Source organism: Heterocephalus glaber, unplaced genomic scaffold (assembly GCF_053883595.1).
Source record: "Heterocephalus glaber isolate CG9 unplaced genomic scaffold, H.glaber_assembly_v1.0 deba00000347, whole genome shotgun sequence".
NCBI classification, from domain to species: Eukaryota; Metazoa; Chordata; class Mammalia; order Rodentia; family Bathyergidae; genus Heterocephalus; species Heterocephalus glaber.
Window position 1 is genome coordinate 57,792,348 of NW_028258143.1, and position 17,964 is coordinate 57,810,311.

The 17,964-nt window shown below is 37.7% G+C and overlaps 1 protein-coding gene across 29 annotated transcripts in view; it reads left to right on the forward strand.

Moving 5' to 3' along the window:
- Positions 1-17,964, forward strand: part of Osbpl6 (oxysterol binding protein like 6) — a 210,889-nt gene that overhangs the window by 158,788 nt on the left and 34,137 nt on the right. For 7 of the 29 annotated variants that reach the window (XM_087196566.1, XM_087196563.1, XM_087196570.1 and 4 more), the window contains 6 exons: positions 1,204-1,307; positions 1,864-1,956; positions 6,160-6,234; positions 11,535-11,700; positions 15,750-15,883; positions 16,634-16,657. In XM_087196566.1, coding sequence (XP_087052692.1) covers positions 1,204-1,307; positions 1,864-1,956; positions 6,160-6,234; positions 11,535-11,700; positions 15,750-15,883; positions 16,634-16,657 — 596 coding nt within the window. The remainder of the gene's footprint in view (positions 1-1,203; positions 1,308-1,863; positions 1,957-6,159; positions 6,235-11,534; positions 11,701-15,749; positions 15,884-16,633; positions 16,658-17,964) is intronic. The other 22 variants (XM_013066838.3, XM_021247122.2, XM_004868136.3 and 19 more) reach the window with 7 other exon arrangements.

The window sequence follows — 17,964 nt, forward strand, 5'->3', positions numbered from 1 at the left end:
GAACTTATTTGTATATTCCCACCTGCAGGCCTTTGTATAGGTTGCTCTCCCCAACTTGTAGTGCCGTCTCTGCCCTTCCTCACCTTCCTGTCTTATTGAAACCTTTTCATTAATCTTCCAGACCCAGGACATAGACCATTTTTTCTATGTCTTCTCTGATGACCCCAACTCAGTAGTAACATTCCTTTTCAAATCTGTTACTGCAATTTAAAAATAATCTATACTGGTTACTTATCATAGAGTCCCTATTATTGCATCTCAAAAATATGAACATTTCTTGATTATTTCATTAGATGCTTATTTCACTATCTACATTTCAAAAGATGCAGCACCTTACTGAACACATTATATATCTGATTTATATAGTTCTAATACTGAAAGTAGCAGGCTATTCATAGATCAGCCCAGACTTTAAATATATAAGGAAATTTCTTAAGTCTTGGAGCACATTTTTCCCATAGATATAAAATGTTGTATTAGTTTAATGCCTCTAGTAGATTTTAAAGGGATCATTCATTGCAATATTATTAATGAGCTAAATTATGAATATGTTTAACTGATTTTGTATTCCACTATGTGTGCATGTATTATTAGAGATTGATTGAACCCAGCACCTTTACACTGAGCTATATCTCCATCCTTTTTTAAATGTTTTATTTTGGGGAAAGGATCTCCCTAAGTCACTGAGCTGGCCAGGCTGGGTTCAGACTTGCTATCCTCCTGCCCCAGTCTACCAGAATGCTGGGATTACAGTCATGCACTACCTCATTTGCCTTCCCTTCTATTTTTCTGAACCTGACTTTGACTCCACCCAAATTTCAGACAAGCACCTTGTTAACCATTTTAGAGGGACAAGTAGACAAGCCCCTAAGAGACCACAGGATTGCTGAAGTTCCTTTGAGTGTGTTTCCCATGTGACAAAAGCCATCAGAGCAGGAAAATGATCATGTGGTTTGAGTGAGATTTTAATGGCTTCTACACTAAGGATCATTAATTGGTAAGAATGGGCTTTGAAATCATCTGGTTTTATGGTTCTGAACCAGAGAAGGCTCCATTTTGTTGTCTGTTTTGCCTATATTACCATCATATAGACATGGATCTGCCTTATATTTATTGTAATGTGGATTGACTGACTTCCTTTTATTACAGTCGCCACCACCTCCTGCCTAATTCTAGCATGTTTTTATTTCTGATCTTTATTAGATCTTGCACACTGCCAATCAAACCTTGTGGAACTTAGCAAACTCCTGCAAAATTTGGAGATACTTCAGAGAACTCAGTCAGCACCTAACTTTACTGACATGCAGGTAAACCTACTACTGATGGTGGTAAAAAGACCTAGGTATTAACCTTTAATCTTCTATGAATATACAAGGTGACATTTAAAGGGAAATAACTGCAATACCAACTAGTTTGTATTCTGAGGTTATTCTTAATATTTTGAATCTTGGTGTCATTGTGTTAATTAAGATGACTTTTAAAAACTGTTTTACATTTAAATACAGTACACATTGCTGTAGAAATATATATCTAAGTCATTTTTCCATTATTTCTGTTGCCTTAGAAATGACAGTTTGAAGATACAAATTTAGACACTCAGAATTATGACCATCTTTTCATAAAAAAAAATGCTCAAGCTCTCTAATCCTGTTGTTCTTAGTTTGCACTTCAGGAAAATATATTTTATAAGTAAAATATAATTTAGTCTTTATCTCTGCTTTTAATGTGGTGCCTCTCTCTCCTACCTGGTTTGTTTCAAGGTTCTAACATGATTCTATACTAACTTGCTGTGCTCTTTGTCTGCATGTGTATTATCCCTTGAACTTAATAATCTTATTGCTTTTAACTATTTGTGCAATGTAGGCTAACTGTGTAGATATTTCAAAGAAAGACAAGCGAGTCACAAGACGCTGGAGAACAAAAAGTGTCAGCAAAGATACAAAAATACAACTGCAGGTACAGATTTTACTTTTCCTTCCTTGAAGTTTTCATATACTTTTAAAGTATTAGTTTTTGTATATCAGTAAATGGACATTAGATTGAGAGACCAGCTTAACTACTTCAAAGGCAGAGGTTTTCAAACAGTTGAATTGTCTAAAATAGTGGGAAATCTATTCAATTTACCTATGTGAATATAAGTGAAAAGAATTTGAAAGAAGGTTAAAAGTAGATAATATGGCTGCAAAGTAGCATTTTCATTCTCAATTATAGCCTTTGAACCATTAAAACTTATTTCAACAAAAAGTCCCCTTTAAAATGTAGACTAAAATTCTAGTGGGTTGTAATGAACATTCATTTATATACACTGTAATAGATCTTAAAAGGGCCTTTTATGTGTCAACTTTGTCCAAGTTTTTATCAATAAAAAGAATAAAGGAATAACCCACATTTCTGGGTTCTAGTCTAATCACTGTGATTTTCTGGCTATAATTTTATGTACATCTGTTGAAATTTTGGGCCTCCATTTGCCCTTGGGTAAAATGATGGAGTAAATTTGATGATCTCTGAATTCCCTTTCAACTCTAAAACTATGTGATTCTGCAAAATAGATATTCTTTGACCTGTAAAAACCATTTAAAAATCTAAACTCTTAATGACTAGTGATAAATTTCCTTGAAATTTATTTGAAATAAAATTTTGACTTGAAATAAATAATTTTAAATTTTTAAAGGTCCTCTTATGTTACTGCTTTGCAATGAAACAAAATATGCAAATGCCTAAAACTTAAATCGTAAATCATCTTTCAGATCTCTAAGGTGGAATCTCTACTGTTCTAATCTAAGCTGTATATTATAAATAATTCTTGCCTTGTGCAGTTAAAATTAGATGTGATTTGGCTTTTTTTATTGTTCTATAAATCAATTTATATCCCAATACAAAGGTCAAAAGGAACTGCTTTTCAAATATTTTCTATTTCTTCTGAATAATAACAAAATAATTCTGACTGCTTTAGTAACATTGTGTGCACTGTAATTCTCAAAATGTAAATAACAAACTTACTAATCTGATGTTTTTAAAAATAAATTTTCCTAAGCACTTAAAGATCCATTTTTAATTTAGAATGTTTACATCCTATGAATACAGTTTTTTGTGTTCCTTTATTCAGTGTTTTTGTGTGTTTTCCCTTCTATTCATAAAGTTAATACTGTAGGGACAAATCTGCCAAGTGATTTAACAAGAAAATTACCTAAAATTGCCTTTGGCAGTTTTGTTTTGAGCTTGTGATTAGTGTGTGTGTGTGTGTGTGTGTGTGTGTGTGTGTTTAAGCTTGGTATCTATGGGTCTCATAGCCAGAAAAAAAAAGAATCATTTTGTAAATAAAGCAACCATTCTTTTAAATAAAATAATAGAAGAAAACTAGCATCATAAGAACATACGTATTTGTGAACACATATGATTTTGCTGTTTTCGAAAAGTATGCCAATGAACAGATTCACAGCTGTTGTCTTGGGTAGGTTGGTTGTCAGCAGTTTGAGTGCCACACCCCTTGCTGTCTGCCCTGGCCAGGAAGCCCACCACAACTTCCTTTTTACCCCATTATTTCCAGTGGAAACAGAAACAATACAGTTCTGAATACTCCTCCTAGTCACAGGCTGTGCTTTTAAATACTCAGAGAAGTTACCAAGAATTTTTTGAGTCTTAAGGGAAAAAAATTGTTCAAAAAGCAGGAAAATATGCACCATTTGTACTCAACATCTTTGTGTCCTTTGTTTTAAAATTTTTATTTATACTCTTTTGCTTTATTTTGTTTTGCTAAAGAGTAATGCAATGGCCCTTGCAATTCTTGTGTTGGTATTTTGAGGGAAATGGAAATCATCTCATCCCTCAGCTCAGAGAAACTTTGCCCTTCAAAAGTGAGAGATGTAGTTCCAACTTCATACAGAGATAATAGACCCCAGGGGGCAATAAGCTATTACTCTTAGAGAAAGTCCACCTTCCCTTGGACTTAAAGCATTAGGAAGGCTGAAATGCTATAGAATTTGGTACCATCCTGGACCTTTCTGCTCGCCTGAGCCACCTGATCTTCCAGGAACCCTCAGGATGCTCATTCTCTATGACTGGGAAAGTCTTCTTCCAAGACTCTTCAACATCCATCACTGCTGGGCACCCAGAAGTTCGGCCAGCGATGACTGTGAATATCATCACTCAGAAGTATTTGGACCACAGAAAGGCACAGGATTTCATTTCACTCTACTAGATTGAGCCTAACTCCCACTTCCTCCCCACCATAGTACTCAGATTTTTCCCTCCTATTTTGAGTGCTTTTTGACTGTTGGAATTCCATCTAGTAATGCCAAGTATTGGTTTTAAGCTCATCGTCATCTCACTTACCCTGATGATTGTTTGTTACAACCACCTTGGGAGCCTCTCAGGTTGTGACAGCTCATTTTCCATCCCCTCTGTTGTGTGCACGTTTTAGTTCCCGAGCCTCCCAGTGGTCTGCTGCTGGTGGTGGTGGCAGTGGTTAGTACTGATGTTTTGTCTCTGAATTTTGCATTCAACATTCTGTCATAGTTGTCATTTTTAAGTAATTATAAAGTAGATCATTTTAAAGACTGGCTTAGGACAGTAAAAATGAAGATTATGTTATACTGGGTATTTGATAGGTTATTTTTGCATAGGTTTGATCATGTCCTTGGCTCATATGGGATGGTTACCTTCTGGACCTGAATGGCTTTATTTCTACTAGATGCCATTGGGCCATTGGCCTCAGGAGTCTATTGTGTAACTCATGAAGTCAACATTTACCCTGAAATGTTCTGTGGGATTACCTTTTAGAAAATAGACTTCCTACCTCCTAAACTTTAAATTTTCTGGTTCTATTAGTAATCTTAATATCAGTACGCAGTAACAATTTGGCTGTGTTACAAGGCAGAGAAGGCAAGAAGGGTATGATTTTAAAGGTGTGCCATAGAAGAAAACACTGCTAGATTTCCTGTGTTGCTGATAGCATGAATGAAATACTCTATTCCTAAATATTGGAGGAAGTGGTAAAACTGAGTTCTTCCTTTTACTACATTGAGTATAAAGGGATTTTGTGGAGAACAGATTGCATGTGTGAATGTGTATGTGTGACATACATGTATATAGATTTGTGAAGATGGAAGAGAACTATGAAAGATTTGGAAAATTTAAAGAGAATCGGATATATAAAAATTTACAATATTTTTCTGTCATTCTAAATGGAGGAAAGTGCTCATGCTGTTTTTCAATGTGAATTGTTAGGTTATTCTAATACAGTGCCTCTTAGTTGGCAATGAAATTCTTGTTCACAACCTTGAAGACTCAGTGTTTGTCGGGTGGAATAAAGTAGTTAGAAAAAAAATAAGTCCCTTAAACCCACCCACTAAAAAGAAGAAGAAAATGAGAGAGAGCTCTAAGATTCTTCTGTTGGTTTATGCAGAGGTTCACATCACTAGGTGAAACCTTTGCTTTTGGTTTTTCATAACTAATTTTTGGGGGCATTATCTCCACATACTGAGAAACTTGAGATTTTTTTTTTCCTATCCTATACTGACTTCCTCCTTGAAAAATTCTTCAACTTGAAGATGCCAGCACTCTTTCTAATACTGAATCCTAGTGAAGAAGCTTTATGGTAGGGGATTAATTGGGAAGTTGGAGAATCCTAGTATCCTTATTTTTTTCCCTGTAAGAAATAAAAAATGTTTTAAAAATTCTGCCTGGCCAATAGCAAGCTCTCATTACAACTGTTCAGTTTAGCATTTTTACATTATGGAATCAATTTAAAAATCAGTTTTTAAAAAAACGTGGGTTTTTTTTTTGCTGTCATTTATTGAATGCCTTTTGACTTCATGTAATATGACATCACATGAATAAAACAGTATGCACATTTATTTTACCTGAAAATCACAGAGTATTACTCATCAGCTCATAACTCGCCTCTTCCTTTCGGAGTAGGGCCTGTGTTCGCAAAGAGACTCACACAGGGTTTGAGTGACTTGCGAGGAGAATAATGATCATTTGTCACGGCATGAATGCCCCTTAGAGCTGTCAGTGCTAAGGGTTTTTGTTTTTGATTCTTTAAAGAAAAGTCAACTTCAGTTAAAAACTCTCCCTCTCCCTTGTCTGATTATCTTTCACCCTCCCGCATCCCACCTGCTCCCTCCCCGCCCCTTCTCTTCTCCCATTCACTGTCAGGAAGGGCCACCTGCGAAGGGCCAGTTCAGCACAACCCGGCGCCGGCAGAGGCTAGCAGCAGCAGTGGCTACCACAGTGAGTGGATTTCAATCTCAAGTGGAAGTTTAATAAGAATGAGAATCTGTGTGCGAGGGTAACCTCCGTGCCCACGTTGCCACTCATGCGCAGTGGCATCCGCTGTAGCCACTCCTGTGGGCATCGCTTGCGCATGTTCTCTGGCTGCCTCTGCATAGCAGGAGGCGGACGCGGTGTTCGTTCTGCAGTCAAGAGCTATTACGTGATCCTGTGTTCTACTTCTGCTGTCAGTATGAGAAATGCTTTTTTTTTTTTAAAGATTTAATTGTAGAATAGACAAACTTTATTTGGAGGTACAATGGAGAGAAACCTTAGTGAGTCCTTCTTCAATAAAAAATTTGAATTATAATATCTAATAACACCTAAAGTTAGACAAGCAATAAATGAATGCAAAAGAAGGGATATGATACCGAGAAATCCTTTAAACTCAACTTCAGCTGGACTTTGCAAAACATGTGTACAGTGCCCTATGGTGGGGGTTGTCTTAAATCCTACGGGTTTGGGGGTTTTTTTCTTTCTTTTTTCCATACTGATATTGGAAACTTTGGTGATTTCCTTTGCTGAAAAGTTATGTTACTACAGACATAAATTATGGGGGTTTTTTTTTGTAGCAATGTGACTATTTGAAAAGGATGTGAGAAAGAAATGAGAGGCTAAGAAAAGGTGAATTTTGATGTCATCTCTAAATGGCTACCCAAATTACACTGAGCAAGGGAAAATTGTTTTCTGGAAAGAATTCTGACATGAAAATGTAGTGTAGGAAAGAAAAAACAGAGTAAGAGACTATTTAATCCATTTCTAGGGGGATCTTCGTTAAGAGAAAATAGAATGGATATAAGGAGAATAGAGAACATATTGAGGTAGATTGCAAAGAATGGTGAATATTCATATAGAATATATAATAGAATATCTAAACACAAGAACCCTTTGCTAAGTAGGGTGTGGTAGTGCTACTTCTAGCTACCTGGAAGACCCAAAGCAGGAGGTTCAAGGCCTATCTGGGCAAAAAAAAAGCAAATTTGCTGAATAAAAGTAAATCATATAGTTATGCATTTGCTTAATCATGAAAGTCTGTGAACTTCTAAAATTATATATTATTGTTGTTGGAGATGTAGCTCAGGGGTAAAGCATTTACCCAGCATGCCTGAGGCCTGCAGTCTCCATCACCACTTTTTAAAAATATACAGAATATTGAGTTCATAGCAATTATGAGTATTGGGTTTTTGGCTATTACATATTTCCTAAATGAATAATAGTCTTGCTCTTGATAGAGGTGGGATAAATTGTAAGAGTACAATTGCTGAAAAATGAAAGCTTTTGGTTGCATTCTAGGAAAATGGCTACTGGTATGAAAATTATTAGCGTTGTACTTTATGGTTAGTAATTGTCTCTGGCTTTGTATCTAGGTGTTTACTGTGATTGTTTGAGAAACAGAATTGTTTTTGATTATGGAGACAACCAGTGACTTGGAATTTATTAGGGAATTGATTCTTAAATTTGGTTTTGTGAACATTTGAACCAGTAAATTATTGAAATTGCTTTCATGGACAATGTATACCTTATATATGTTTTCAGATGCAGATGAATAAATCTGTGGCAGTGATGTGTTGATAAATTCTGACAGATACATGTACAGTCAGTTAAATAATTCTTAAATGTAATTTTCATTTATAAAATTTAGAAGTCCAAATGATTATGAGAAAGAGAACAACATCACAGTGCGGGAAAGAAAGATCATTCATTTTATGAAAACACTGTTTCCTTAAATAATGTACTCTTAAAATAGCCGGGAAGTAATTGTCTTTTTCTTATGTTAATTTTTAAAATTACAAATACATACAGTGAATGTAATAAAACTGGGATTAGCACCTATTGGAATAGAATAAGTTTATCTTTTTTAAATGGAGGGTAGAAAAGTTTAAAGAAAAAATCATTAACACCCATATCCCAATGTAGCTATGACTGGAAAAAATTATAAATATAACTAAGAAGTATCTAATGAGAAAAGGCACTGGTAATATTTAGTAATGTTTTCAGGAGTAAATCAGGGAGCGGCCACTCTGAGCCCTCTAGGATCTGTAGCTTTGAACTCTCTACCACAACAGCAGCATTGAGCAGGGCCCTCAGTTGGATCCTGAGGCCCCTCTCCCTCATACCAGGGACCTGATGCTGATGACTCCGCCCATATTTCTATGGCAGGAGTTCCCCTTAATTCCTACTCTGATTCGATGACTTTGACTCTGAGCCTCTCTTACCCTGCTAGAAGCCTTTTAGCTAGAATCCTTCCAAATGATTCCTAGTCACTTATTTCCTCACTCACTCTGGTATCTGTGGCAAATGAGATTGTGCCAAAGAAAGATATACCCAAGGAGATGTTTCCAGTATTTATTCTTGTTGATCCTTAACACTAGCACTCAGAATGGCCACCTCACAGCATCAGCCAAATCCACAAAACAGGAGCTTGGCAACAAACTCCAGTCCCTCCCCCGCCTCGCAAGAGCCCTGAGAATCCCAGAGCAGCCAGTGCCTCTAAAGGGACCCCAGTGCACATAACAAGGATGACAGGAGCAGGGGACTTTTCCCACAGGCTCAAAAAGAACTATAAGCTTAGGATCTATCTTAGACCTCTGTATGTGCTTTCATGTTTACCATTGCTAAATTTCAGAGCCAACAGTTCTAGTCTCGATTTACTTGTCTTTTCAATTCTTCATAGGCAAATGTTAAGAGCATCTCCTAACTTACTTTCTCTAAACCACAGTTAATGGTCCCAGAGTATACTAGGATCAAGTTTCCTCTTCAGTCATAGGATTTCAAGGAAGACTTGGATTTATTTCCTAAGCAAGATTAAAGGCCCAAATCCAGCAAGAAGGGTTCCCAGGTATAAACCTGGAAAGCTGTTGGCAGCTCCCACTCCAATCACCAACAGAGAACCTAGCTACCATTTAAATTATTAATTGGGTAATATCCAAATTGATGAATGAAAACCTGAGTGAATAAGTCCTCAGGCTGAAGAGATACTCAATTAGGTAGATTAATATGTCCCAATTTGTAGTCTCAATTCAATTTCTTGAATTTTTCAATTAAAATGACCCATTCAGCACATAAGAAAAGTATCAATATTAACATCTTCAGTCAGAAGTATATAAAAATTAGTTTTCAATTTCCCAGGGAACTAATTGCAATTCGAATGGAGCATTCCAAGTCTCTGTGAGTAATATACAAAACCACTTTTACTGTTTCATTATCCAGTTTAAGCCTCCATTATGTTCAACATAGAAATTTGTAACTTACATATTTCTTCTCAGCATCTGAGTCCCACATTTAAGAGAGGGGCCATTATCCTGGGGTCAGGAGGGGTCCTCACTGGACTCTCTGGGTTTTCACTACACGGCCCCTCTGCAGCCTCTCCTCGGCCCTCACGACCCTCACAAACCCACACGGAACAGACTCTCAAGCCAGCTGCAGCCTGGGCATGTTGAGGACTCCTCAGTGCATGTGAAATCCTTTTCCATGATTCTCAACACATGTGTCCCTCCGCCAAATACTCACTTCCTTTTTCCTAATGTTGGTTCTTCTGTGGTTCTTTGTATCGGGAAGTCGTGTCCTTAAGTCTGAAAAATCCCTGATTTGCCCACGTCTGACTCTCACTCCCACCATGACCCCCTAATCTCCAATCACCTTTCCATGCCTTCTCCATTTCCCTCCTGTAGGGATATGGGCTGACTGCGCTTTCTAGATTTAGCATCTCTACAGTTAAATTTCCTCTGTCTCTCTTCAGACATTGTTCCACCTAAGTCACATTCCATTTTCTCAAATAACTTACTGCCACTTCTGTTTCAAATCTAGAAGGGAAGAAGTTTTGAGCCTGATAAGATAATGAAGCTATTGATATCTTCCAGCCAGGGATAGCCAGGGCTCTCATGGAGGAGAGAGTAGAGTGCTGATAATTCCAGATACCGAGTGCTTTGGACAGTACATGTTAACATGCTCAGCTGAATTTAGGGGGGGGAAACATCATGCTCACTTCTTCCCCAGTAAGCCTTGGAAATATTTTGAGATAAATAACTATCTGCCAGGACAGAGTTATATCAAAAGGGCCTTTGTCTAGGTTCAGGTGCTCTTCAGTTGTATCTAAGGCTAAATATTTTAGTTCTTTCTACCTCCTCTGTCTCCTTAGAAAGAGACACCCAATTCCCATCACACTCACCAAATGTTAGGAAGCTTAAAACAAAAAATAAAAATAAAATAAAAAGTGTTTCATATATATATGACCAAACAAGGTATTGTTTCCTTCCTCCTAAGCCTATTTCCTGTTATATGGGGAATGGGAATTATCCTTTCAATTATTCAAAACTTAGCTTTGGGTGGAGTCTGGAATGTGGTTCCTGAGGATGACTGAATGAACATCTATCCAGTCACAGTTAGGGAAAAGTTACTGGTGATCTGACTTGCTAGAAGAATCAGTATTTCATTTTTCTATGAATGATTGGCCAACAGCATTTGTAATGCTCACATAGAACTTTCTTGAAGAGGAAGGGAGGAAAAGATGCTTTTCCACCATCCATCACAGGCCTAGTCCAGACCCAGCTTTGGACCAGGAAGTACCTCTAGCCATTTTCTACATTTTGCTTTTCACTACTGGCCAGTTCATAAGCCATGTACATACATATAACAGAGTGGTACGTCATATAGAAAGGTAAATCACAGTGATTTATATAATATATCTTCCATGTACTAATATATATTTTAGTAAATTTATTTCCAAAATAATTGTGTTTAAGCCATTCTTTTATTTCCTGTTGAGCTTGATTTACATTTTGTCTAATGGCTAGGGAGCAAGAAAATCTTTCCATATACACATCTCTCACATTTTTACATATGTAGTCAGATCCTGCTCCGGTCTCAGAGAGATGTGAGCATAACACAGTCCTCTACCACAAGTGCTCCTGCTTTGTAAGTAGTCACCGATATCACAGTTCAGACTACAGCTTTCAGCCAGTGATTTTTTTATATACAAGTGTGGATTCAGAGTGGAAGTGAATTACACCTTTTCTTTCTGTCATCCTATAGTCATCTCTCTGTAACAGAGAAAAACCAGTGATTCTGTGACAGTCTAAGTCAACTATGGGAAATGAGACTTCCCAGCCCAGCTAGCTGCAAAATAAATGAGTACTGAGCCTCCCCTAGCACTTCATCAGGGAGGAATCTATTATTTTAAAGAATAGGAGGGGACTTTTCTGTGTGGGAGAAGGTGGATTGCTGCACTATTGCTCTTTAATAATTTGTATTTCCCCTTTCAGGTCCCTTTCAGTGCCACCATGTCGCCGGTTCGCTTGCATTCCTCCAACCCCAACCTTTGTGCAGATATTGAATTTCAGACTCCCCCTAGCCACCTCACTGACCCTCTGGAAAGTTCAACGGATTACACAAAGCTGCAAGAAGAATTTTGTCTAATTGCACAGAAAGGTAACAGCAAATGCAGTGTGCCCTTTCAAGAAGGCCTCTTCTTTGAGGAGAGAATTGTTTGATAAAAGATGTACTCTTTTGTCTTTGTTTAGGGGATAATGGTAGGAAGATTAAATAGTTTTATGTGCTGATGGAAGTTCTAGACGTAAGATGCTGCAGGACAACGTTCCTGCCTCTTGGGAATTCACAATCACAGGCCTCAGTTTTGACGGAATAAAGTGTCACGGGGTTGGGGAGAGAAGAAAGGATTATCCTAAGGAGTCCAGTTAGGTGCTACCCCTCATCTTTTTATTTTTTTATTTTTTGGTACCGGGGATCAAACTCTGGTCCTTGCGCTTGCACAGCAGGTGGCGAAACCACTGAGCTAAATCCCCGGCCCCCTCATCTTTTTAAAAAAATGTCTTTTTAGTATACATGTATTGCTTATCCTTTGCAAGGAAAATAGATTCTATTTGATTTTTTTTATTATCATTTTAATTGTATTATGAAAAACACGGATAAACTAGCATGCGTTCAGAGGGAATCAACATGAAGCTTATAGATACAGGTTTTATTTCACATAAAAGTGGAGGGCCTGAAGAAATTCAGTCTAGAAAAGGTGATAGCTGCCTTCTAAAAGAAGACACTTACTCCATGCCGCTCCAGAGAACAGAACTAGAACTAACAGATGGAAGTTACAGGTTGGCAGATTTCAGTCCAATATGAAAAAGAAAACAAAAAACTTAGAATCCAAAGAATTGAATTCAAAGAAACTTAATTTCTATTTGGATGAGGTTTTCATATTTTTGATATAAAAATAGCCAACATTTTCTACATATGACAGTTATAAGACAGGAAACGGGAAATTTTCTATGGACAATTCTACTTCCTAAGAAAACATGTCAATAACAAGTTATATTCCTGAGTAAACTCAGAACCCAGAAAAAAATTATATCTAAAACATACATAAGTTCTGCGAAACTCATAGTAAATATTTAAATAACAGGATAAGATTTCACACATCCAGACTACATGTTTAGTTATAAAAATTCAGATAGTTTTGGATTCTTATACATCAGTCTCTTGGTATTTGTGGATGATTGGTTCTAGGACTCCCCAGGGATAACAAGTCCAAGGACACTCAACTCCCTTATATGAAATGGTGTAGTATTTGCATATAACCTACATACATCCTCCAGGATACAGTAAACCATTTCCACATTACTTATAGCCATTATACAATATAAATACTATGTAAATGGTTGTGTTTTGTTCAGGTGATAAGGACATAAAAGGTATACATGTTTAGAACAGATGTATTTTTTTCCGAATATTTTCCATCGTTCCACTTTTCCTTATCCAGTCTATGCCATTTCTTGGTCCATAATACTTGTCCTATACTGGGCTGCAGCCGCTGCCGCCGCCCCGCTGTGGGTGAATCCAAAGTAGTTGCCGGTCACCATTTTGCATCTTCCCCCAGCCGGTTGGGCACATAGGTGAAAGAAACTACAGGGCATATGGGAATCATGGGCTCGGGCTGCTGCTGCTGAACTCTGAACTCTCACCTGCTGCCTCCCTCTGCCCCGCTCCTCCTCAGCAGAGTTCTATTTGATTTTTTAAACAATATTCACGTATTATACTTTACAATTGTTGGGTCAGGAATTCAGGCAGGGCTCAGCTGAGAGCCATGCTTCTGTGTTGTGTTTCATGGACCACGCTCAACCGATGGTGTTTGGCCAGAGGCTGGGCTGAGCTGAAAGACCCAGAGTGATTTCCCTCTTGTGCCTGGTACATATGCAGGACAGCTGAGTGGCTGCCTGTGACTCTGCCCCTCCTCATGTCCCTGACAGTTTGGGCTCCAAGAAGCTGGAGGTGGAAGCAGCTAGTTCTCTTCCAGGCCAGCTCTGGAACTGGCACAGTGTCTCTTCCACTAAACTCTGATGTTGGTCAAAGCATCATGGGCTAGCCCAGATTTGAGGAAATGTGAAATCGGACACACCTTTGTGTCTTTTTTTTTTTTATATTAAGTTTTCAATAAGATTTGTTTTGTAAGTTAGTTGTTATCAGCTCCAGAGAGTAGGGCATAACAAGAAGTGGATGTATAGGACTGAGCAGCCCTGTCTGTGTTGTTCCCAGATCAACTCCTCTCTCGCTGCTGTGGTATGTAACTAACAGCTGGTAAAGTTCATCATTTGACTTAGAGTAGTATCTTCTCGGGTCCCTTAAAATCTCCTGAGAAATGTTGATTGTGTTGTTTCAGTCCATAACACCTTATGGCGAACTAATCATGCATTTCCCCTGGGGCTGCTGGTAATAATTTATAAAATACCCTGAGAATATGTGTTAAATGGCACATCTTATGTGCCCCAGATACTCAGGAGCCTGATGTTTCAGGAAAAGAAGAACCGTAGCTATCCCTGGGAATCTTAAACTCAACAAAACACTTACAACCTCAAACCACAAGCAAAGATGCTTGGCTTCCTAATTAACTTTTCAAAGAGCCTCACCCTCTAAATTAACTCCCTTCTTACTGTGCTACTCCAAATTCCAGATACTGGGTGTTGGAGAGATAATTACATAACACATAGTCAGATATTTAATTCCATGATCCTAAAACAGTTAAGCGAAATCATTTTTGCCCTTTTCTCTGCTTGTCAGTTGATATACTGTGAGGTCAACTCTGCTTCACCTGCCTTTTTACTCCTAGCAAGTGCATTTTTATTGCATTTTTAACTGGATGCTAATTATGTTATTAGGCTACAGTAATAATATTGTTTGCGTAACAGCAGAGATTCACAGTCTGTAATTTTTACTCCTGGGGCGGGGTAGCAGCTGATAGATTAAGACAGCAAATGTGTGAGTTGAGTGTATGGGTACCGCACGGCAGTTGCTGAGAGGTGGACTAATTTGCAGGCAGCCCCAGGAAAGCTTTGTCTGTTTGTTCACAGTCCTAAAGCTTTCAGGAAATCCAAGTTTCAACAGTTTTAAAGCTTCCTTTGAAACCGTTTTCAACAGACACATGTGTCTTCTATGCTAGAAAAATAAAAGGCCTTTCCATGGCTGTTGCGTGTCTGCTTGATGAGCATTATGAGGTTTTAAATGGGTGAGGAGTCTGCTTTTAGAGCCGCCAGCAGGGTTAATGCCTTCCAGCTGTAAGCCATTAGCTTTGCATTGGTGACAGAACATAGACACAAAGGAATAGGTTATTCATCCTTGACCTCTTGCCATTTCCCCCTTTGATCTAGGCCACTATATTTTGGGCTAAATTTTTCTACTTCTTTTAAAAATAACTTTTCCTAAATAGGAAAATACTCGTTTTAGCTCAAAGACTTTGCATGTGATAGAAACTGTTACTGTAAAAAAAAAAAAAAAATACAAGTTAGTTTTTTGTAGTTCAGAATGAAAGCCTGCTTTAGATGCTACCGATGTAAGTTGTGAAGTATGGAGGAAGTGGGGCGAGTGGTGTTGTTTTATTGTTGCTCTTAGACCCAAGCACCTTTGATATCAAGACATTCCTGGCTGAGAAGACAGTTCCAGTACTGTTCTTAAGGCCCAGTCATTTCCTACCTCCAGGGCAACCAGTCAGAACTTCCACATCAGCTGTCTGTTTTGTATTGATAAGATTCATAAAATGCTCATTTTTAGGGTGTATGCTTTTGGGAAATAATTTTTGACTAATTCTAAATGATCTGTGTGACAATTTATGCTACCCAGAACTGCTCAAAATATTATCAAATGTGGCAAGTAAAATATGTTCCTTTTTCAAGGCTTATAAATTAATTTCTACATATTGATATTTAGAATTGATACATCATGTTTCCAAATATTAACTGGCTTGTCTGGAATGAAATACAAAAATACTCACCCTAATTAATTATAATTGCCATATTTGTTTTGTGTATAGATACTGTAGTCCGATAGATTTCATTTTCAGGCTGATTTTTTATTAGACTGCAGCATAGCTTTTCCAGAAAATGTCTAGGTATGATTAAAATTCTGAGGAGTTTATCATATTGTATGTTCTTTCTGGATACATTTAATATTTGATTCTCACTTTTCTGCCCACCCAGTGCATTCTCTCTTGAAGTCTGCATTTAATAGCATAGCTATAGAGAAAGAGAAGCTGAAGCAGATGGTTTCAGAGCAAGATCACAATAAAGGCCAGAGCATGCAGATGGCCCGGCTGCGACAGTCACTGTCTCAGGTAAAGAGTGTTTGCCTTCACGTGTGTAGCATGGTCCCAACTCTGTCAGGCAAAAGCTGGGGTGGAGGCATGAGGCCTGGGGATGGCAGATCCTCTGACACTCTCTGGAGACATTGCAGTGCTGGTACTGAACTTTGTTACCTTTCTTCCCAAAAATGTCAAGGTAAGAGTGAGAATAAACCAAACTTGCTTGAACACATGTAATTGTTATTCTGACAAGTTGAATACATAATGCCTAAAGTAATTTATAAAGTAGCCCTGGTTTTTTTTAAAAAAAGGATTGACACATCTAAAATATATTTCAAAATAATTTCAATCCAGTGGTAAATAGAGCAAAATCTACTAGATCTTCCTCATATAATTTTTTTCCGCTTAGATTTTAATCTGTTGAAAATTAGTAATTACTATAAACTCATTTTTTTTTCTGAATTGAACCCTTGGGATTCTCTTCCTGTCTAAGATGTGTTTCCTGAACCTTGACTTTCATATTTCCATATATATCACATAGTTGATCTTGTTAACACTAATTAAGTCCCTCTGTATATTAAAGTTGAGATTTCTGATCCAAATTCTTTAAAGTTTTGTGTATGCCTTTTTGCACTGAGTATTTCCTCTGAAGGAAACATTTTCTTCAGTTAATCCATAAATGCACTTATTTTAATTCCTTTGAGAATTCAATGTTATTATATGATTTTGTGTGAGAACTGTGTTCATATAAAATATTATTCACTTCCTGATGCCTTGGATCAGAGTGAAGGAGCAAGCAAATCCTGGGTAAGTGGTTCTCCGTGTGGGTCAGATCCTGCCTGAATAGCTGACTTCAGTCCCTGAAAATTGGACGTGAACTGTATTTATGTCTTATGTACTTGAATCGTCAACATACTCTCAGTGTTAAGTTTTGTGTCCTGGATTGCTGCTACCTGGCCATACTTCCTGCGTTCACCGTGGTGCACGCTGCTTCCAGTGCTATGCCGGGGGCTGAGGAGCATGCGCATCCCCCAGCACTGTCCTCCAACCTGCAGAGGGGTTTACTCCTAAGAGCCCTTAAGGTTCCTCCCTGGACTCTTCTCATGTAACATATCTATTCAGCACTCAGCTGGCATTATGAATCATTATTCTGAAAATGTCATGAATCAGAAAAGTCAAAATAATAATCAAATTAACTTGCAGATTATATCTTAGGAACACATAAAATACACTCTTGGTTCCCTAAATGTTGCACTGTTTCCTTAATATGTGTTTAATGATGACAGCTTAGGGATATAAATCAAACATGTAGTAAGGAAAATAAGAAAATTTTTTTCTTACTTGCTGCTTGCTTGCTTTTTTTTTTTGCTTTTTGGTAAGAATCATTGCTAGAGATGTAGGTTTGAGCTTCAGGTGAAATTAGAAGTGATTAAGAAGAGAAATTTAAAAAGTTATTTATTTGTTCATTCCTTTACTACAGTATGTAGCAGGTATTGTGCAAGATACTGGAATACTATGTAGAGAAGCTTGTGATCTGAATGGAAAGATGAGCAGTATTTACCCAGGAGATGTTAAAGAAAGGACCACACTGCAGCATCCACACCAATGCATGGTGGTGCAGACCTCTAAGGCTCCGGTTTTCAGTAGAATAGCAGATCCCTAGCTGAGAGCAGAGCCACAGCTCAGACTTCCAGAGTAGACAGGGATTAGACTATTGCTAATATGATAAAAGTAAAATAAATCAAAATTCTATAAACTTGCATCCTCTGGGTTAAAATATATCCCCCTCTTGTGAAAGCACATTTATTTGCATCTAAAGTCAGAGCCTGGGTAGATTTTTCTTGGGCTCTTTGGGTTTTGTTTGTTTTATTTAGGTGTTTGTAGACAGAGGGCTCAAAACCTGTGAAAGTCCTTTAGCACTATAAAGACTGTTGCAACCTCTCCTCTAGATAATCTGGCACTTAAAAATGTATTGCCACAGGATTTTAGCTGTGTTCACATTTTGCATCCACCCATACCCTTTAACTGGGCCAATCATTCCTTCCCTGGTCATCTTTTCTCACCACTGTGAGGCTGGATTCTATTTCAGAAATCACCACACCCTTTGCTTAGGC